The sequence below is a fragment of the Nelusetta ayraudi genome, unplaced genomic scaffold, assembly GCF_046127955.1.
Source record: "Nelusetta ayraudi isolate G7.1 ecotype Tasmania unplaced genomic scaffold, CSIRO-AGI_Nayr_v1 ptg000006l, whole genome shotgun sequence".
In the NCBI taxonomy this organism is placed as follows: domain Eukaryota; kingdom Metazoa; phylum Chordata; class Actinopteri; order Tetraodontiformes; family Monacanthidae; genus Nelusetta; species Nelusetta ayraudi.
The window spans coordinates 6,590,001-6,607,500 of NW_027466056.1; the positions used below are offsets into that span (position 1 = coordinate 6,590,001).

Sequence of the window (17,500 nt, forward strand, 5' to 3'; positions counted from 1 at the left end):
CGTTTTTTTTGCATTTTCAATCCTCCTCATTTGCTCCCAAATGATCCAAACGTACCTCACAGCTCGAAGAAAAACAACATCAACATAGCTGCGACAGATCCTGGCCACCTCCCCACCCACTTCCCTCGAGGCCTCGTGCGAGGCTTAGTATGAGGGCAAATATTGATCGAGCAGAGGCCGCGTGACCGATGTGTCAGGTCTGCGCCGGCGTTATCTTCTTAGAAGGGCCTGACCTGACCCCACTCGCCCTCAACGCAGGAGACGAAAAAAGTAGAACTCACCTCCCGCAGGGGTCTGAGTGCACTTGTGATTGGGCGTCGCCAGCAGTGGCCGTTGACGGCGGCGGCGGGAGCAGCAGAGGCAACACGGCATGACCGACCAGTTTCCTTCCAATCGCTTCCCGCAGGGCCGTGTGCTCCTTTATATTGCGAGACGTCTCTGTCTCTCTAAATCAGCGGTGTGTCGGAACACGAGGTAAAGTCGTCGACCGACCAATCACCAAAGGCCAGGTCGGGTAATCAGTTACCGAGGAGAAAAAAAGGCTGATAGGCGCAGCGTCCAAGGGTCTGTCGACGGCTCGGCTCTAACACAAAGCCTGAATATCAGCAGTTAAGGAGCCTAAAGAGATAGATAGATAGATAGATAGATAGATAGATAGATAGATAGATAGATAGAACAGTGTTTCTCAAAGTGGGTGGAGGGCCCCCACGGGGGGGCGCAGAGTCATGCTGGGGGAGGTGCGAAACATGAGGTGGGGTTGGCTGTTGTTCATTTGAATAAGATAAGTGACTAAAACAGGTGAGAGGAAAGTTATTTTTTTATAATGTTTCAATCAAGCTAAGAGCAGCCTATTTTGTCACCATTTCATCAGGGCGGGGGTGCATGACAAATTGTCCTCCTCCAAAGGGGGCATGACAGAGAAAGTTTGAGAACCATTGAGTTACAAGAACGAGGATGGGGAAATCAGACACCAGGTGGGGCAGGATATCCTGTCTTGTCACATGGACATAGCGATATATCAATACCAATATCAATAAGGCCTGTTCCATGCAGGAAAAACACACCAACAAACAAACACGCTAAAAAGCACCTGATGCTGGAACTGACCTTTTCTCCAGCTGGGGCCTCTGCTCCGGTCCTGTCGGGTCAACACGCCGATGGACGCAAACAACTCGCAGAGCCGCCCGCCTAGCGCCCCCCGGCCCGCTTGAGCTAACTCCGGCAGAGACATGGTCCCTGACAGAGCGGACACCACACTGCGCTGTGGTCCGGTCCTCCTCCTCCGCCTCCTCCTCCTACTCCTTTTATTCCTCCTCCACGAGAAAAAGCTTGCCCGGCTGACTCTTTATCATCTTTAATTGCAGGAAAAGAGGAGGGGAGGTGGAGTGGAATGGGTGGAGGGCGGGCATCATCCTCACGGGCCAATTACACAAATGGGGCCGCGCGAAGGGAAACGGTCACGTGTCTGACTTTGAAAAAAGGCACGTTGACGCTGCCTGTGGAAAGCTAACTGGGATCAATAGCTGCGTTTCCAAGACCCCTGGAATTGCGCAAAACCTAAACATCGCAAAAAAAACTGGTCATGGAAACACCTAGACTTGGAAAAAAACTCTCAAATATGGCTAAAAGGTTTTGACGCTCTCATGAGGTGGTTTTTCAGAGGTATCGATATCGAGGTATATCGCAAAGGTGTCATGGAAACACTTTTTTCGCACGAAACCCGGTTCACTGTGAAAATGACGCGTTATGTTTGGGCGGAGGAGGAGACGGAATGTTTTATTTATGAGTGATCAAAGAGAAAAATAGAACAACTATTCTTGCAAGCGAACAAATGTAAACAAACAAAAGCAAACGCAATTCTAGTAAAATTCTCGCAGGATGAGGTTTTACGAGAATTACGACTCATGCACTTCACACCATTCAATGGAAACACCTGCAAATCGCAATCGTACTTTGTCGAAATTTTAGAAATATCGCTTTTACTTTGCGAAAAACTGTCATGGAAATGTAGCGAATGAACCCAGAGAATTAAGCAGAAACTTGTCTCTCCCTTACTTTGCTGGTTATCAAAACATAGGTCCTGTAGTAGGACACTGATGAAGTGAAGCTGTTCCCTGGAGGTGTAAAGCAGCCCCCCCAAAGACCACATGAGTCGCCCACAGACCTGTTCTAAAAATAGCACAACTCGTTGAGCCCTGCGTCTAAAATTTATTTACATCCAATGTTGTTAAGTCCCTGTTGAAAATAATTGTGAGAACTCATGAACGTGATCAGTGTCTTCACATAAATGAGTCTCACGAATAAAAATTCCTACACTAAACTAAACTGGTTGCCCTTTGTATGACTCAATACCCATGAAGTAGTTCTCAGGCTCAAAAAGGCTGATGACGCCCTGGTGTAAAGCCACCAATGATATTACAAAAATGGGCGGGTCCACGTGTCAGAGTGGGGTTTGGTGCTGACTCAAGGGGGAGGTACTGTAGGGGCATTACCCTTGTGGCAAGATTAAAAAAGCCAGTGTACCAGGCGGATTTAGGAATTCTCTTCGCTCAGAGATGAGGACTCATCAGCCAAAGTTCTCCTCCTCGCAAGATACCAAGCCAGGCAAACAGCCATTGCGTGATTTCATTCATTAGAATGGCCCCTCGTGGATGAAACGCTGGTGCCATGAGAACCCAACTGGGGCCAATTCGGTTCACACCGTCGTTTGCAACAGAGACGCACGCAAAACAGTCCCCACTCCAGTTAAACTTCAAAAAGGTGCCAAATGCACTTGGTCACACACTCCTGGTTAGGTGCCACTCTGCAATATATTAGATTCATTAATCACTCAGGTTCAGTTAACAGCGGCGCACATCAATGCCGGTGCCCCCACACTCCAGGGCGGCTTCCAAACTAATCGCTCGAGGGGGGAGCGGGTGGATAAACAATGAGCACATAAAGCGACAAAAGCAGGAAGCCACAACATAAATAATGGGAGGTGGGGGGCTGGAAAAAAATAAAGGAAGGGAATGTGTTGCAAATGTTCTGTTTGTTGTTGGGAAAAACTCCCCTCAATTGGCTTTTTAGCAGGATAATGGATCAGGTGTGCTGGTTCACCTGGCAAGCTGTTTTCAAATGAAAAGAGTTCTTTTTCAAAGTTCTGGCACATTCGACCGTGTTTCCATGGCAGAACATCTGGCGTTATTAGTCATAGAAGTCAAATTACTCATAAGTCAAGAGGATCAGTGAAACACATCGCAAACCAGCCATTACTCCTAAAACAAACATTAATGTTGAAAAACAAAGTAATGATCCTGCCTTTTATTTTATGTTCTTTCAATTTGTTCTATTTTATTCAGATTTTTTTTTTTTTTTAGTTTGATGCTGGTTGTCAATGTGTTTTATTTATTCTTGTATTTGTGAATGTGTGACTGTTTGAGGTGAGACATAGATGTACATGTAGATATTTATATGTATATGCATACATATATAAATGAAAATGTTCAATTTTGTACAATTGACATAAAGATTGACATGCACTCAAAACTTCAATATAAAATATTGTTAAAAAAACGAGTGTCAAAATCAGATGCTTTAAAAGTCTGTGAAGTGTATTATTCTAACTATTAAAGGATTGGGTATAAACCAATTGCTGTAAATGCACAAGACTCCACGCCAAGATAAAAGAAGGCACCCACCACCGCTGATTGTGCTCAGCACCTCCGGCATTTCATCCAGGTCCTTGGCTGTCGACTGTCGCTGCCCCATCTTCGCTCCGGCACCCCAGGGCCTTCCTCTCCGCGTGCACCTCACACCTCTTAGGATGACAAAGACCGCGGCTGTCAGCGACGCTGTGAAAGGGACCAGGGACCGGCAACCATGCCTGGTGAGTGGGCCAAAGAGTAAAGAGGGAAGCGATGGGCCGCTGCTCGGTCCATTTAATTTGGTCAGCAGCAGCTGTGTGTGCGTGCGTGTGTAAAAGGGGAAGGGGAGGGTTTGAGGAGAAACACACTGGACAAACAAGGCAAGTTTTGCAATGCAATTGCATAACAACTTCCGTGCCCTGAGGCAAAGACGCACACTTTTTTCGCTCCTCAGCTGCGCTAACGACTTTACGCCCGCTAACCGCATCGCTCAATTAAAGGGGCTGCATGTGCAAAATTTCATTGCACAGCTCGGCCTTTCCGAAGCCAGGTCATCCTGTCTGGTTGTCACACTAAACGCGTTAACCTCTGCCGTTTAAACTCCCTACTGCGTGGAAAAATATTTGGCCCTCCATCCCCACGACATCTCCCCACCTTGGAGACCCTCCAGCCAAACAAGAATCCGGACACAATGAGACTAATTGAAAATAATTGTTTGCCAGGTCAAAAGTTTACTTTTGTGAATCAGCGCTTTAGCTAAATAGGCTGAAAGATTGAATTCAAAGGACATTTATTCCATGAGTAGTATATCCTCTCACAAATAACTCCATGCACACATCCGTTGACATATGGCAGGTAAAATCAAATCAAACGGATCCAATTTCACGACCAATTACCTGTCCCCTGACCCCTCCCCGTTCTGTTGACAATAGGACAACAAACCCTCAGTCATATGAACAGCCACCATGTGACGTGCAAAGCTAAATAAAGAAGCTGTGCCGGGTCCACATGCAACCCAGCGTGACACGTCTTACTGCCAGGTCCACACAAGTGGCCGTAGGGTGTTTTCTCTGAGTGTGAGGCCATAAAGAAGTCAGCAAATGCAAAGTGCTCGAGGCTGACACGGCCAGCTCTCCTGAGTTTTCTCACCACTGGAAATCACGAGCTGAGCACTTCTGAAAGCCAGAATGACAGACAGATTTGCTGATCAACGCACTCATAATACTTGAAGCAACTCAGTTTCAGCGGGGGGGGAGAGACTTCTCCTGATGTCAACAATTTAGACTGGTTGTCTCTTTAGTTTCTCTCCGACGTGCAGTTTTACAATTATCTATGTTAAAACAAAACCACATGTGAAAAACTGGGGCAAGTAGACAAGAACTTATATTCATATTTTTGGAAATCAACCCATATTTTGTTTTTATTGTTTTGTTTTGTTTTTAAATACCTGTGCCTTTTCTCGTTTACTGGCAAGTCATAATTTCTTTTTAACTTTACATTTAAATGCGTGTTCCATTTCAAAGCTGAATCAACAGCCTCGCTGCGAATATACCATGAAAAAAAACTACCACCTTATGTAAAAAGTACACAGAAGAATTGATAAACCCTGAACCGTCCCAGCGCCGTTTCGAAATATGGTGAACGAGCGCCACGCTTGAACCAGGTAAGAAACTACATATAAGGCTCATGATTGATTCTTGGAAATGCATCAATAGTTGTATGCCGAAATACTAGCCAGACTGTCAAGATTACAATGAAAGAAGGTGGGTGGGGAAAATTGTTATCTGTTCATATAATTCAAACAACTTACCGAATTGTCAATGCAAATTGGAAGACCAGTCTTTCGCCCAGTTTATGGATGTCATTGAAGCTAACTAGCACATATAGCCCAGACCCCTCTCAAAATGGCACACTGCGTCCAAGTGAATGAACTATATGCAGGCCATTTTATACATAGTATGTATGTATTCATCTATTGTTTATGACTGAAAAGTGAATGGCCTGCGACTGTGCTAAATGTGTCACTTTGTGTGCCACAAAGTGACACAGCTTTTGTTATTCAATTGTTTTTCCGCTCACCTGTTGCAGGCTAATTACTTCCGCTCATAGGTTGCGACTCTCGGAGGACTGGTGGAATCTTTTTCGCCGATAGGCCTTACTCCTGACAGAACAAGAGGGGAGAATCCTGAGTGAATTCATTCAGTGGAAGAAAAGAAAATACGCGTTTTCCCCGCCACATCTCCTCTTTATGATATTGGTATTGGGGGAGGCGAGATGTCTACCACTGAATTAACAATGCTTGCATTTTTTTTTGTGGGGGAAAAAAAATTATGTTCATAGTTTTGCGAGGAGAAAAAAAGACAAGCGCGCTGATCCCTGGGAGCAACAGGCTGTGTTCCCCATTTAACCTCCATTCGAACTAGAAGCACGGAACACATGGCTTTCACACAGTACATAGCTCCTCGTTAGTATAGTGGTGAGTATCCCCGCCTGTCACGCGGGAGACCGGGGTTCAATTCCCCGACGGGGAGAGAGAAACCTTTTGATCCCTGCCAAAGTGGTATTTTATTGAAAGATGTTTGTGTCGCCCAAAAAAAAGCCTGTTGCATTGGCCGGGAATCGAACCCGGGCCTCCCGCGTGGCAGGCGAGAATTCTACCACTGAACCACCAATGCTTGAATCTTAGAGAAAAGGGGGGTGTTCACAGTTGTGCGAGGAGCGAGAGCAAGAGCTTTCGGACGTGGCCAGGAGCGGAACCATGTTTGAATCAACACCACCATCTAGTGGGTGATTATAGAACTTCACTCACTATCAATCACCCAGGTCAATGCAGAGGACAACAATGGCTTTCGGAGATCGTTGACGACAATGACCCCTTCTCCACAAAGACCTCAAAGCCCAACTGCTGTTGTTACCAAGATAAGAAAAGGTATCTACCACGTGTTCCCATTCCCTCATATTCAAGTTACACCCTTTATTGAATGAGACTGGCAGAGTGAATTCTATTACCATGAGAAACTGTGTTCCCTATTTAACCTCCATTTGTACTAGATGGAAGACATGGTTTTCACACGGTCTGTATCTCCTCGTTAGTATAGTGGTGAGTATCCCCGCCTGTCACGCGGGAGACCGGGGTTCAATTTCCCGACGGGGAGAGAGAAACCTTTTATTCCAAAACAGAGTTAATGTTTGTGTAGCAAAAAAAAAAATAACTTTTTGCATTGGCCGGGAATCGAACCCGGGCCTCCCGCGTGGCAGGCGAGAATTCTACCACTGAACCACCAATGCTTGAAATTTTGAGAAAAGTTAACAGTTGTGGGAACTAAGACAAGTACACTGATCCCGAGGAGCGAGGGGAAGAGCTTTCGGATGAGGCCAGGGATCGATGTTTGAACCAACACCACCATCTATTGGGTGATTATAGAACTTCAACTACACGTTTAAATCCTTCGCAGACATTTATCACTCAACCAGGTCTATGCAGTGTCCAACAATGGCTTTCGGAGGTCGTTGACTACAATGACCCCTTCTCCACAAAGACCTCAAAGCCCAACTTCTGTTGTTACCAAGATAAGAAAAGGTATCTACCATGTGTTCCCATTCCCTCATATTCAAGTTGCACTCTTTTGCTTGAGTGAGACTGGAAGAGTGAATTCTATTATTGTGAGAAACTGTGTTCCCCATTTAAACTCCATTTGTACTAGAAGCACGGAAGACATGGCTTTCACGCTTTCCATAGCTCCTCGTTAGTATAGTGGTGAGTATCCCCGCCTGTCACGCGGGAGACCGGGGTTCAATTCCCCGACGGGGAGACAGTTGTCTTTTTTTGATGGCTGCCAAATAGGTATTTCGTTAAAAGAGCTTTAAATAAAAGTGTTGTTTGCATTGGCCGGGAATCGAACCCGGGCCTCCCGCGTGGCAGGCGAGAATTCTACCACTGAACCACCAATGCTTGAAACTTAGAGAAAAAGGTGGTGTTCACAGTTGTGCGATGAACGAGAGCAAGAGCTTTCGGACGTGGCCAGGAGCGGAACCATGTTTGAACCAACACCACCATCTAGTGGGAGATTATAGAACTTCACTCACTATCAATCACCCAGGTCTATGCAGAGTACAACAATGGCTTACCAAGATAAGAGAAGGTATCTACCACGTGTTGCAAAGAAAAAGGGGGTGTTCACAGTTGCGCAAGACAAAGCAAGTGCACTGACGCCAAGATGCAAGAAACTGTGTTCCCTACTTAGCCTCCATTCCAACTAGGAGTACGCAACACATGGCCTTCCTGCAGCCCTGCAGTCCTTGTCTCCTCGTTAGTATAGTGGTGAGTATCCCCGCCTGTCACGCGGGAGACCGGGGTTCAATTCCCCGACGGGGAGAGAGAAACCTTTTGATCCCTGCCAAAGTGGTATTTTATTGAAAGATGTTTGTGTCGTCCAAAAAAAAGCTTGTTGCATTGGCCGGGAATCGAACCCGGGCCTCCCGCGTGGCAGGCGAGAATTCTACCACTGAACCACCAATGCGTGCAGTGCAAAGAAAAAGGGGGTGTTCACAGTTGCGCAAGACAAAGCAAGTACAGTGACGCCAAGATGCAAGAAACTGTGTTCCCGACTTAGCCTCCATTCCAACTAGGAGTACGCAACACATGGCCTTCCCGCAGCCGTTGTCTCCTCGTTAGTATAGTAGTGAATATCCCCGCCTGTCACGCGGGAGACCGGGGTTCAATTCCCCGACGGGGAGCGAGAAGATTTTTGATCCCTGCCAAAGAGGAATTTTATCGAAAGATGTTTGTGTAGCCCAAAAAAATCCCTGTTGCATTGGCCGGGAATCGAACCCGGGCCTCCCGCGTGGCAGGCGAGAATTCTACCACTGAACCACCAATGCGTCCACTGCAGAGAAAAAGGGGGTGTTCACACTTGCGCAAGACAAAGCAAGTGCACTGACGCCAAGATGCAAGAAACTGTGTTTCCAACTTAGCCTCCATTCCAACTAGGAGTACGCAACACATGGCCTTCCCATATTCCGAGTCTCCTCGTTAGTATAGTGGTGAGTATCCCCGCCTATCACGCGGGAGACCGGGGTTCAATTCCCCGACGGGGAGAGAGAAACCTTTTGATCCCTGCCAAAGAGGTATTTTATTGAAAGATGTTTGTGTAGCCCAAAAAAAAGCCTGTTGCATTGGCCGGGAATCGAACCCAGGCCTCCCGCGTGGCAGGCGAGAATTCTAGCACTGAACCACCAATGCGTGCAGTGCAAAGAAAAAGGGGGTGTTCACAGTTGCGCAAGACAAAGCAAGTACAGTGACACCAAGAAGCAAGAAACTGTGTTCCCGACTTAGCCTCCATTCCAACTAGGAGTACGCAACACATGACCTTCCCGCAGCCCTAGTCTCCTCGTTAGTATAGTGGTGAGTATCCCCGCCTGTCACGGGGGAGACCGGGGTTCAATTCCCCTATGGGGAGAGAGAAACCTTTTGATCCCTGCCAAAGAGGTATTTTATTGAAAGATGTTTGTGTAGCCCAAAAAAAAGCCTGTTGCATTGGCCGGGAATTGAACCCGGGCCTCCCGCGTGGCAGGCGAGAATTCTACCACTGAACCACCAATGCGTGCAGTGCAAAGAAAAAGGGGGTGTTCACAGTTGCGCAAGACAAAGCAAATGCACTGACGCCAAGATGCAAGAAACTGTGTTCCCGACTTAGCCTCCATTCCAACTAGGAATACGCAACACATGGCCTTCCTGCAGCCCTGCAGTCCTTGTCTCCTCGTTAGTATAGTGGTGAGTATCCCCGCCTGTCACGCGGGAGACCGGGGTTCAATTCCCCGACGGGGAGAGAGAAACCTTTTGATCCCTGCCAAAGAGGTATTTTAATGAAAGATGTTTGTGTAGCCCAAAAAAAAGCCTGTTGCATTGGCCGGGAATCGAACCCAGGCCTCCCGCGTGGCAGGCGAGAATTCTACCACTGAACCACCAATGCTTGCTGTGCAAAGAAAAAGGGGGTGTTCACAGTTGCGCAAGACAAAGCAAATGCACTGACGCCAAGATGCAAGAAACTGTGTTCCCTTCCTAGCCTCCATTCCAACTAGGTGTACACAACACAGGGCCTTCCCGCAGCCTTTGTCTCCTCGTTAGTATAGTGGTGAGTATCCCCGCCTGTCACGCGGGAGACCGGGGTTCAATTCCCCGACGGGGAGAGAGAAACCTTTTGATCCCTGCCAAAGTGGTATTTTATTGAAAGATGTTTGTGTAGCCCAAAAAAAAGCCTGTTGCATTGGCCGGGAATCGAACCCGGGCCTCCCGCGTGGCAGGCGAGAATTCTACCACTGAACCACCAATGCCTGCAGTGCAAAGAAAAAGGGGGTGTTCACAGTTGCGCAAGACAAAGCAAATGCACTGACGCCAAGATGCAAGAAACTGTGTTCCCTTCTTAGCCTCCATTCCAACTAGGAGTACGCAACACATGGCCTTCCTGCAGCCCTGCAGTCCTTGTCTCCTCGTTAGTATAGTGGTGAGTATCCCCGCCTGTCACGCGGGAGACCGGGGTTCAATTCCCCGACGGGGAGAGAGAAACCTTTTGATCCCTGCCAAAGTGGTATTTTATTGAAAGATGTTTGTGTCGCCCAAAAAAAAGCCTGTTGCATTCGCCGGGAATCGAACCCGGGCCTCCCGCGGGGCAGGCGAGAATTCTACTACTGAACCACCAATGCGTGCAGTGCAAAGAAAAAGGGGGTGTTCACAGTTGCGCAAGACAAAGCAAGTACAGTGACGCCAAGATGCAAGAAACTGTGTTCCCAACTTAGCCTCCATTCCAACTTGAAGTACGCAACACATGGCCTTCCTGCAGCCCTTGTCTCCTCGTTAGTATAGTGGTGAGTATCCCCGCCTGTCACGCGGGAGACCTGGCTTCAATTCCCGGACGGGGAGAGAGAAACTTTTTGATCCCTGCCAAAGAGGAATTTTATCGAAAGATGTTTGTGTCGCCAAAAAAACGCTTGTTGCATTGGCCGGGAATCGAACCCGGGCCTCCCGCGTGGCAGGCGAGAATTCTACCACTGAACCACCAATGCGTGCAATGCAAAGAAAAAGGGGGTGTTCACAGTTGCGCAAGACAAAGCAAGTACAGTGACACCAAGAAGCAAGAAACTGTGTTCCCGACTTAGCCTCCATTCCAACTAGGAGTACGCAACACATGACCTTCCCGCAGCCCTAGTCTCCTCGTTAGTATAGTGGTGAGTATCCCCGCCTGTCACGCGGGAGACCGGGGTTCAATTCCCCTATGGGGAGAGAGAAACCTTTTGATCCCTGCCAAAGAGGTATTTTAATGAAAGATGTTTGTGTAGCCCAAAAAAAAGCCTGTTGCATTGGCCGGGAATCGAACCCAGGCCTCCCGCGTGGCAGGCGAGAATTCTACCACTGAACCACCAATGCTTGCTGTGCAAAGAAAAAGGGGGTGTTCACAGTTGCGCAAGACAAAGCAAATGCACTGACGCCAAGATGCAAGAAACTGTGTTCCCTTCCTAGCCTCCATTCCAACTAGGTGTACACAACACAGGGCCTTTCCGCAGCCCTTGTCTCCTCGTTAGTATAGTGGTGAGTATCCCCGCCTGTCACGCGGGAGACCGGGGTTCAATTCCCCGACGGGGAGAGAGAAAACTTTTGATCCCTGCCAAAGTGGTATTTTATTGAAAGATGTTTGTGTTGCCCAAAAAAAAGCCTGTTGCATTGGCCGGGAATCGAACCCGGGCCTCCCGCGTGGCAGGCGAGAATTCTACCACTGAACCACCAATGCCTGCAGTGCAAAGAAAAAGGGGGTGTTCACAGTTGCGCAAGACAAAGCAAATGCACTGACGCCAAGATGCAAGAAACTGTGTTCCCGACTTAGCCTCCATTCCAACTAGGAATACGCAACACATGGCCTTCCTGCAGCCCTGCAGTCCTTGTCTCCTCGTTAGTATAGTGGTGAGTATCCCCGCCTGTCACGCGGGAGACCTGGCTTCAATTCCCGGACGGGGAGAGAGAAACTTTTTGATCCCTGCCAAAGAGGAATTTTATCGAAAGATGTTTGTGTCGCCCAAAAAAAAGCTTGTTGCATTGGCCGGGAATCGAACCCGGGCCTCCCGCGTGGCAGGCGAGAATTCTACCACTGAACCACCAATGCGTGCAATGCAAAGAAAAAGGGGGTGTTCACAGTTGCGCAAGACAAAGCAAGTACAGTGACACCAAGAAGCAAGAAACTGTGTTCCCTTCCTAGCCTCCATTCCAACTAGGAGTACGCAACACATGACCTTCCCGCAGCCCTAGTCTCCTCGTTAGTATAGTGGTGAGTATCCCCGCCTGTCACGCGGGAGACCGGGGTTCAATTCCCCTATGGGGAGAGAGAAACCTTTTGATCCCTGCCAAAGAGGTATTTTATTGAAAGATGTTTGTGTAGCCCAAAAAAAAGCCTGTTGCATTGGCCGGGAATCGAACCCGGGCCTCCCGCGTGGCAGGCGAGAATTCTACCACTGAACCACCAATGCGTGCAGTGCAAAGAAAAAGGGGGTGTTCACAGTTGCGCAAGACAAAGCAAATGCACTGACGCCAAGATGCAAGAAACTGTGTTCCCGACTTAGCCTCCATTCCAACTAGGAGTACGCAACACATGGCCTTCCCGCAGCCCGAGTCTCCTCGTTAGTATAGTGGTGAGTATCCCCGCCTGTCACGCGGGAGACCGGGGTTCAATTCCCCGACGGGGAGAGAGAAACCTTTTGATCCCTGCCAAAGAGGTATTTTAATGAAAGATGTTTGTGTAGCCCAAAAAAAAGCCTGTTGCATTGGCCGGGAATCGAACCCAGGCCTCCCGCGTGGCAGGCGAGAATTCTACCACTGAACCACCAATGCTTGCTGTGCAAAGAAAAAGGGGGTGTTCACAGTTGCGCAAGACAAAGCAAATGCACTGACGCCAAGATGCAAGAAACTGTGTTCCCTTCCTAGCCTCCATTCCAACTAGGTGTACACAACACATGGCCTTCCTGCAGCCCTTGTCTCCTCGTTAGTATAGTGGTGAGTATCCCCGCCTGTCACGCGGGAGACCTGGCTTCAATTCCCGGACGGGGAGAGAGAAACTTTTTGATCCCTGCCAAAGAGGAATTTTATCGAAAGATGTTTGTGTCGCCAAAAAAACGCTTGTTGCATTGGCCGGGAATCGAACCCGGGCCTCCCGCGTGGCAGGCGAGAATTCTACCACTGAACCACCAATGCGTGCAATGCAAAGAAAAAGGGGGTGTTCACAGTTGCGCAAGACAAAGCAAGTACAGTGACACCAAGAAGCAAGAAACTGTGTTCCCGACTTAGCCTCCATTCCAACTAGGAGTACGCAACACATGACCTTCCCGCAGCCCTAGTCTCCTCGTTAGTATAGTGGTGAGTATCCCCGCCTGTCACGCGGGAGACCGGGGTTCAATTCCCCTATGGGGAGAGAGAAACCTTTTGATCCCTGCCAAAGAGGTATTTTAATGAAAGATGTTTGTGTAGCCCAAAAAAAAGCCTGTTGCATTGGCCGGGAATCGAACCCAGGCCTCCCGCGTGGCAGGCGAGAATTCTACCACTGAACCACCAATGCGTGCAGTGCAAAGAAAAAGGGGGTGTTCACAGTTGCGCAAGACAAAGCAAATGCACTGACGCCAAGATGCAAGAAACTGTGTTCCCGACTTAGCCTCCATTCCAACTAGGAATACGCAACACATGGCCTTCCTGCAGCCCTGCAGTCCTTGTCTCCTCGTTAGTATAGTGGTGAGTATCCCCGCCTGTCACGCGGGAGACCTGGCTTCAATTCCCGGACGGGGAGAGAGAAACTTTTTGATCCCTGCCAAAGAGGAATTTTATCGAAAGATGTTTGTGTCGCCCAAAAAAAAGCTTGTTGCATTGGCCGGGAATCGAACCCGGGCCTCCCGCGTGGCAGGCGAGAATTCTACCACTGAACCACCAATGCGTGCAATGCAAAGAAAAAGGGGGTGTTCACAGTTGCGCAAGACAAAGCAAATGCACTGACGCCAAGATGCAAGAAACTGTGTTCCCGACTTAGCCTCCATTCCAACTAGGAGTACGCAACACATGGCCTTCCTGCAGCCCTGCGGTCCTCGTCTCCTCGTTAGTATAGTGGTGAGTATCCCCGCCTGTCACGCGGGAGACCGGGGTTCAATTCCCCGACGGGGAGAGAGAAACCTTTTGATCCCTGCCAAAGTGGTATTTTATTGAAAGATGTTTGTGTCGCCCAAAAAAAAGCCTGTTGCATTCGCCGGGAATCGAACCCGGGCCTCCCGCGGGGCAGGCGAGAATTCTACTACTGAACCACCAATGCGTGCAGTGCAAAGAAAAAGGGGGTGTTCACAGTTGCGCAAGACAAAGCAAGTACAGTGACGCCAAGATGCAAGAAACTGTGTTCCCAACTTAGCCTCCATTCCAACTTGAAGTACGCAACACATGGCCTTCCTGCAGCCCTTGTCTCCTCGTTAGTATAGTGGTGAGTATCCCCGCCTGTCACGCGGGAGACCTGGCTTCAATTCCCGGACGGGGAGAGAGAAACTTTTTGATCCCTGCCAAAGAGGAATTTTATCGAAAGATGTTTGTGTCGCCAAAAAAACGCTTGTTGCATTGGCCGGGAATCGAACCCGGGCCTCCCGCGTGGCAGGCGAGAATTCTACCACTGAACCACCAATGCGTGCAATGCAAAGAAAAAGGGGGTGTTCACAGTTGCGCAAGACAAAGCAAATGCACTGACGCCAAGATGCAAGAAACTGTGTTCCCTTCCTAGCCTCCATTCCAACTAGGTGTACACAACACAGGGCCTTCCCGCAGCCCTTGTCTCCTCGTTAGTATAGTGGTGAGTATCCCCGCCTGTCACGCGGGAGACCGGGGTTCAATTCCCCGACGGGGAGAGAGAAAACTTTTGATCCCTGCCAAAGTGGTATTTTATTGAAAGATGTTTGTGTTGCCCAAAAAAAAGCCTGTTGCATTGGCCGGGAATCGAACCCGGGCCTCCCGCGTGGCAGGCGAGAATTCTACCACTGAACCACCAATGCCTGCAGTGCAAAGAAAAAGGGGGTGTTCACAGTTGCGCAAGACAAAGCAAATGCACTGACGCCAAGATGCAAGAAACTGTGTTCCCGACTTAGCCTCCATTCCAACTAGGAATACGCAACACATGGCCTTCCTGCAGCCCTGCAGTCCTTGTCTCCTCGTTAGTATAGTGGTGAGTATCCCCGCCTGTCACGCGGGAGACCTGGCTTCAATTCCCGGACGGGGAGAGAGAAACTTTTTGATCCCTGCCAAAGAGGAATTTTATCGAAAGATGTTTGTGTCGCCCAAAAAAAAGCTTGTTGCATTGGCCGGGAATCGAACCCGGGCCTCCCGCGTGGCAGGCGAGAATTCTACCACTGAACCACCAATGCGTGCAATGCAAAGAAAAAGGGGGTGTTCACAGTTGCGCAAGACAAAGCAAGTACAGTGACACCAAGAAGCAAGAAACTGTGTTCCCGACTTAGCCTCCATTCCAACTAGGAGTACACAACACAGGGCCTTCCCGCAGCCTTTGTCTCCTCGTTAGTATAGTGGTGAGTATCCCCGCCTGTCACGCGGGAGACCGGGGTTCAATTCCCCGACGGGGAGAGAGAAACCTTTTGATCCCTGCCAAAGTGGTATTTTATTGAAAGATGTTTGTGTCGCCCAAAAAAAAGCCTGTTGCATTGGCCGGGAATCGAACCCGGGCCTCCCGCGTGGCAGGCGAGAATTCTACCACTGAACCACCAATGCCTGCAGTGCAAAGAAAAAGGGGGTGTTCACAGTTGCGCAAGACAAAGCAAATGCACTGACGCCAAGATGCAAGAAACTGTGTTCCCGACTTAGCCTCCATTCCAACTAGGAGTACGCAACACATTGCCTTCCCGCAGCCGTTGTCTCCTAGTTAGTATAGTGGTGACTATCCCCGCCTGTCACGCGGGAGACCGGGGTTCAATTCCCCTATGGGGAGAGAGAAACCTTTTGATCCCTGCCAAAGAGGTAATTTATTGAAAGATGTTTGTGTAGCCCAAAAAAAAGCCTGTTGCATTGGCCGGGAATCGAACCCGGGCCTCCCGCGTGGCAGGCGAGAATTCTACCACTGAACCACCAATGCCTGCAGTGAAAAGAAAAAGGGAGTGTTCACAGTTGCGCAAGACAAAGCAAATGCACTGACGCCAAGATGCAAGAAACTGTGTTCCCTTCTTAGCCTCCATTCCAAATAGGAGTACGCAACACATGGCCTTCCTGCAGCCCTGCAGTCCTTGTCTCCTCGTTAGTATAGTGGTGAGTATCCCCGCCTGTCACGCGGGAGACCGGTGTTCAATTCCCCGACGGGGAGAGAGAAACCTTTTGATCCCTGCCAAAGTGGTATTTTATTGAAAGATGTTTGTGTCGCCCAAAAAAAAGCCTGTTGCATTGGCCGGGAATCGAACCCGGGCCTCCCGCGTGGCAGGCGAGAATTCTACCACTGAACCACCAATACCTGCAGTGTAAAGAAAAAGGGGGTGTTCACAGTTGCGCAAGACAAAGCAAATGCACTGACGCCAAGATGCAAGAAACTGTGTTCCCTTCTTAGCCTCCAGTCCAACAAGGAGTACGCAACACATGGCCTTCCTGCAGCCCTGCAGTCCTTGTCTCCTCGTTAGTATAGTGGTGAGTATCCCCGCCTGTCACGCGGGAGACCGGGGTTCAATTCCCCGACGGGGAGAGAGAAACCTTTTGATCCCTGCCAAAGTGGTATTTTATTGAAAGATGTTTGTGTCGCCCAAAAAAAGGCCTGTTGCATTGGCCGGGAATCGAACCCGGGCCTCCCGCGTGGCAGGCGAGAATTCTACCACTGAACCACCAATGCGTGGAGTGCAAAGAAAAAGGGGGTGTTCACAGTTGCGCAAGACAAAGCAAGTGCACTGACGCCAAGATGCAAGAAACTGTGTTCCCAACTTAGCCTCATTTCCAACTTGGAGTACGCAACACATGGCCTTCCTGCAGCCCTTGTCTCCTCGTTAGTATAGTGGTGAGTATCCCCACCTGTCACGCGGGAGACCTGGCTTCAATTCCCGGACGGGGAGAGAGAAACCTTTTGATCCCTGCCAAAGTGGTATTTTATTGAAAGATGTTTGTGTCGCCCAAAAAAAACCCTGTTGCATTGGCCGGGAATCGAACCCGGGCCTCCCGCGTGGCAGGCGAGAATTCTACCACTGAACCACCAATGCGTGGAGTGCAAAGAAAAAGGGGGTGTTCACAGTTGCGCAAGACAAAGCAAATGCACTGACGCCAAGATGCAAGAAACTGTGTTCCCGACTTAGCCTCCATTCCAACTAGGAGTACGCAACACATGGCCTTCCCGCAGCCCGAGTCTCCTCGTTAGTATAGTGGTGAGTATCTCCGCGTGTCACGCGGGAGACCGGGGTTCAATTCCCCGACGGGGAGAGAGAAACCTTTTGATCCCTGCCAAAGTGGTATTTTATTGAAAGATGTTTGTGTCGCCCAAAAAAAACCCTGTTGCATTGGCCGGGAATCGAACCCGGGCCTCCCACGTGGCAGGCGAGAATTCTACCACTGAACCACCAATGCGCGGAGTGCAAAGAAAAAGGGGGTGTTCACAGTTGCGCAAGACAAAGCAAGTGCACTGACGCCAAGATGCAAGAAACTGTGTTCCCTTCCTAGCCTCCGTTGCAAGTAGGTGTACACAACACAGGGCCTTCCCGCAGCCTTTGTCTCCTCGTTAGTATAGTGGTGAGTATCCCCGCCTGTCACGCGGGAGACCGGTGTTCAATTCCCCGACGGGGAGAGAGAAACCTTTTGATCCCTGCCAAAGTGGTATTTTATTGAAAGATGTTTG

The 17,500-nt window shown here is 49.2% G+C and overlaps 1 protein-coding gene and 39 non-coding genes across 47 annotated transcripts in view; 13 read left to right on the forward strand and 27 right to left on the reverse strand.

The window, feature by feature from the left end:
- Window positions 1–5,879, reverse strand: part of LOC142882819 (guanine nucleotide exchange factor DBS-like) — a 45,158-nt gene extending 39,279 nt beyond the window's left edge. Inside the window, exons 1-2 of one of the 8 annotated variants that reach the window (XM_076017496.1) lie at window positions 5,706–5,879; window positions 3,681–3,833 (exon numbers count right to left, since the gene is read on the reverse strand). In XM_076017496.1, coding sequence (XP_075873611.1) covers window positions 3,681–3,750 — 70 coding nt within the window. In that variant the 5' untranslated portion in view covers window positions 3,751–3,833; window positions 5,706–5,879. Of the gene's footprint in view, window positions 1–281; window positions 516–1,107; window positions 1,342–3,680; window positions 3,902–5,436; window positions 5,644–5,705 lie in introns of those variants that run through there. The other 7 variants (XM_076017495.1, XR_012925975.1, XM_076017494.1 and 4 more) reach the window with 7 other exon arrangements.
- A 206-nt stretch (window positions 5,880–6,085) lies between these two features.
- Window positions 6,086–6,157, forward strand: trnad-guc (transfer RNA aspartic acid (anticodon GUC)). The gene has a single exon. It is a non-coding gene; the product is annotated as a tRNA-Asp (tRNA).
- A 73-nt stretch (window positions 6,158–6,230) lies between these two features.
- Window positions 6,231–6,301, reverse strand: trnag-gcc (transfer RNA glycine (anticodon GCC)). Its single transcript has one exon. It is a non-coding gene; the product is annotated as a tRNA-Gly (tRNA).
- A 542-nt stretch (window positions 6,302–6,843) lies between these two features.
- On the reverse strand, window positions 6,844–6,914 carry trnag-gcc (transfer RNA glycine (anticodon GCC)). The gene has a single exon. It is a non-coding gene; the product is annotated as a tRNA-Gly (tRNA).
- Window positions 6,915–7,366: 452 nt separating this feature from the next.
- Window positions 7,367–7,438, forward strand: trnad-guc (transfer RNA aspartic acid (anticodon GUC)). The gene has a single exon. It is a non-coding gene; the product is annotated as a tRNA-Asp (tRNA).
- A 69-nt stretch (window positions 7,439–7,507) lies between these two features.
- On the reverse strand, window positions 7,508–7,578 carry trnag-gcc (transfer RNA glycine (anticodon GCC)). The gene has a single exon. It is a non-coding gene; the product is annotated as a tRNA-Gly (tRNA).
- Window positions 7,579–7,930: 352 nt separating this feature from the next.
- trnad-guc (transfer RNA aspartic acid (anticodon GUC)) lies at window positions 7,931–8,002 on the forward strand. The gene has a single exon. It is a non-coding gene; the product is annotated as a tRNA-Asp (tRNA).
- Window positions 8,003–8,075: 73 nt separating this feature from the next.
- On the reverse strand, window positions 8,076–8,146 carry trnag-gcc (transfer RNA glycine (anticodon GCC)). The gene has a single exon. It is a non-coding gene; the product is annotated as a tRNA-Gly (tRNA).
- A 290-nt stretch (window positions 8,147–8,436) lies between these two features.
- On the reverse strand, window positions 8,437–8,507 carry trnag-gcc (transfer RNA glycine (anticodon GCC)). Its single transcript has one exon. It is a non-coding gene; the product is annotated as a tRNA-Gly (tRNA).
- Window positions 8,508–8,652: 145 nt separating this feature from the next.
- Window positions 8,653–8,724, forward strand: trnad-auc (transfer RNA aspartic acid (anticodon AUC)). The gene has a single exon. It is a non-coding gene; the product is annotated as a tRNA-Asp (tRNA).
- Window positions 8,725–9,158: 434 nt separating this feature from the next.
- Window positions 9,159–9,229, reverse strand: trnag-gcc (transfer RNA glycine (anticodon GCC)). The gene has a single exon. It is a non-coding gene; the product is annotated as a tRNA-Gly (tRNA).
- A 153-nt stretch (window positions 9,230–9,382) lies between these two features.
- trnad-guc (transfer RNA aspartic acid (anticodon GUC)) lies at window positions 9,383–9,454 on the forward strand. The gene has a single exon. It is a non-coding gene; the product is annotated as a tRNA-Asp (tRNA).
- Window positions 9,455–9,527: 73 nt separating this feature from the next.
- Window positions 9,528–9,598, reverse strand: trnag-gcc (transfer RNA glycine (anticodon GCC)). The gene has a single exon. It is a non-coding gene; the product is annotated as a tRNA-Gly (tRNA).
- A 145-nt stretch (window positions 9,599–9,743) lies between these two features.
- On the forward strand, window positions 9,744–9,815 carry trnad-guc (transfer RNA aspartic acid (anticodon GUC)). The gene has a single exon. It is a non-coding gene; the product is annotated as a tRNA-Asp (tRNA).
- Window positions 9,816–9,888: 73 nt separating this feature from the next.
- On the reverse strand, window positions 9,889–9,959 carry trnag-gcc (transfer RNA glycine (anticodon GCC)). The gene has a single exon. It is a non-coding gene; the product is annotated as a tRNA-Gly (tRNA).
- A 153-nt stretch (window positions 9,960–10,112) lies between these two features.
- Window positions 10,113–10,184, forward strand: trnad-guc (transfer RNA aspartic acid (anticodon GUC)). The gene has a single exon. It is a non-coding gene; the product is annotated as a tRNA-Asp (tRNA).
- Window positions 10,185–10,617: 433 nt separating this feature from the next.
- Window positions 10,618–10,688, reverse strand: trnag-gcc (transfer RNA glycine (anticodon GCC)). Its single transcript has one exon. It is a non-coding gene; the product is annotated as a tRNA-Gly (tRNA).
- Window positions 10,689–10,978: 290 nt separating this feature from the next.
- Window positions 10,979–11,049, reverse strand: trnag-gcc (transfer RNA glycine (anticodon GCC)). Its single transcript has one exon. It is a non-coding gene; the product is annotated as a tRNA-Gly (tRNA).
- Window positions 11,050–11,194: 145 nt separating this feature from the next.
- trnad-guc (transfer RNA aspartic acid (anticodon GUC)) lies at window positions 11,195–11,266 on the forward strand. The gene has a single exon. It is a non-coding gene; the product is annotated as a tRNA-Asp (tRNA).
- A 73-nt stretch (window positions 11,267–11,339) lies between these two features.
- trnag-gcc (transfer RNA glycine (anticodon GCC)) lies at window positions 11,340–11,410 on the reverse strand. The gene has a single exon. It is a non-coding gene; the product is annotated as a tRNA-Gly (tRNA).
- Window positions 11,411–11,708: 298 nt separating this feature from the next.
- trnag-gcc (transfer RNA glycine (anticodon GCC)) lies at window positions 11,709–11,779 on the reverse strand. Its single transcript has one exon. It is a non-coding gene; the product is annotated as a tRNA-Gly (tRNA).
- Window positions 11,780–12,069: 290 nt separating this feature from the next.
- On the reverse strand, window positions 12,070–12,140 carry trnag-gcc (transfer RNA glycine (anticodon GCC)). The gene has a single exon. It is a non-coding gene; the product is annotated as a tRNA-Gly (tRNA).
- A 145-nt stretch (window positions 12,141–12,285) lies between these two features.
- Window positions 12,286–12,357, forward strand: trnad-guc (transfer RNA aspartic acid (anticodon GUC)). Its single transcript has one exon. It is a non-coding gene; the product is annotated as a tRNA-Asp (tRNA).
- Window positions 12,358–12,430: 73 nt separating this feature from the next.
- Window positions 12,431–12,501, reverse strand: trnag-gcc (transfer RNA glycine (anticodon GCC)). The gene has a single exon. It is a non-coding gene; the product is annotated as a tRNA-Gly (tRNA).
- Window positions 12,502–12,790: 289 nt separating this feature from the next.
- Window positions 12,791–12,861, reverse strand: trnag-gcc (transfer RNA glycine (anticodon GCC)). The gene has a single exon. It is a non-coding gene; the product is annotated as a tRNA-Gly (tRNA).
- Window positions 12,862–13,151: 290 nt separating this feature from the next.
- trnag-gcc (transfer RNA glycine (anticodon GCC)) lies at window positions 13,152–13,222 on the reverse strand. The gene has a single exon. It is a non-coding gene; the product is annotated as a tRNA-Gly (tRNA).
- A 298-nt stretch (window positions 13,223–13,520) lies between these two features.
- Window positions 13,521–13,591, reverse strand: trnag-gcc (transfer RNA glycine (anticodon GCC)). Its single transcript has one exon. It is a non-coding gene; the product is annotated as a tRNA-Gly (tRNA).
- Window positions 13,592–13,744: 153 nt separating this feature from the next.
- trnad-guc (transfer RNA aspartic acid (anticodon GUC)) lies at window positions 13,745–13,816 on the forward strand. The gene has a single exon. It is a non-coding gene; the product is annotated as a tRNA-Asp (tRNA).
- Window positions 13,817–14,249: 433 nt separating this feature from the next.
- Window positions 14,250–14,320, reverse strand: trnag-gcc (transfer RNA glycine (anticodon GCC)). Its single transcript has one exon. It is a non-coding gene; the product is annotated as a tRNA-Gly (tRNA).
- Window positions 14,321–14,465: 145 nt separating this feature from the next.
- On the forward strand, window positions 14,466–14,537 carry trnad-guc (transfer RNA aspartic acid (anticodon GUC)). The gene has a single exon. It is a non-coding gene; the product is annotated as a tRNA-Asp (tRNA).
- Window positions 14,538–14,610: 73 nt separating this feature from the next.
- trnag-gcc (transfer RNA glycine (anticodon GCC)) lies at window positions 14,611–14,681 on the reverse strand. The gene has a single exon. It is a non-coding gene; the product is annotated as a tRNA-Gly (tRNA).
- A 298-nt stretch (window positions 14,682–14,979) lies between these two features.
- On the reverse strand, window positions 14,980–15,050 carry trnag-gcc (transfer RNA glycine (anticodon GCC)). The gene has a single exon. It is a non-coding gene; the product is annotated as a tRNA-Gly (tRNA).
- Window positions 15,051–15,195: 145 nt separating this feature from the next.
- On the forward strand, window positions 15,196–15,267 carry trnad-guc (transfer RNA aspartic acid (anticodon GUC)). The gene has a single exon. It is a non-coding gene; the product is annotated as a tRNA-Asp (tRNA).
- A 73-nt stretch (window positions 15,268–15,340) lies between these two features.
- On the reverse strand, window positions 15,341–15,411 carry trnag-gcc (transfer RNA glycine (anticodon GCC)). Its single transcript has one exon. It is a non-coding gene; the product is annotated as a tRNA-Gly (tRNA).
- Window positions 15,412–15,701: 290 nt separating this feature from the next.
- On the reverse strand, window positions 15,702–15,772 carry trnag-gcc (transfer RNA glycine (anticodon GCC)). The gene has a single exon. It is a non-coding gene; the product is annotated as a tRNA-Gly (tRNA).
- A 298-nt stretch (window positions 15,773–16,070) lies between these two features.
- On the reverse strand, window positions 16,071–16,141 carry trnag-gcc (transfer RNA glycine (anticodon GCC)). The gene has a single exon. It is a non-coding gene; the product is annotated as a tRNA-Gly (tRNA).
- Window positions 16,142–16,294: 153 nt separating this feature from the next.
- On the forward strand, window positions 16,295–16,366 carry trnad-guc (transfer RNA aspartic acid (anticodon GUC)). Its single transcript has one exon. It is a non-coding gene; the product is annotated as a tRNA-Asp (tRNA).
- A 73-nt stretch (window positions 16,367–16,439) lies between these two features.
- Window positions 16,440–16,510, reverse strand: trnag-gcc (transfer RNA glycine (anticodon GCC)). Its single transcript has one exon. It is a non-coding gene; the product is annotated as a tRNA-Gly (tRNA).
- A 290-nt stretch (window positions 16,511–16,800) lies between these two features.
- On the reverse strand, window positions 16,801–16,871 carry trnag-gcc (transfer RNA glycine (anticodon GCC)). Its single transcript has one exon. It is a non-coding gene; the product is annotated as a tRNA-Gly (tRNA).
- A 290-nt stretch (window positions 16,872–17,161) lies between these two features.
- Window positions 17,162–17,232, reverse strand: trnag-gcc (transfer RNA glycine (anticodon GCC)). Its single transcript has one exon. It is a non-coding gene; the product is annotated as a tRNA-Gly (tRNA).
- Window positions 17,233–17,500: the final 268 nt, after the last annotated feature.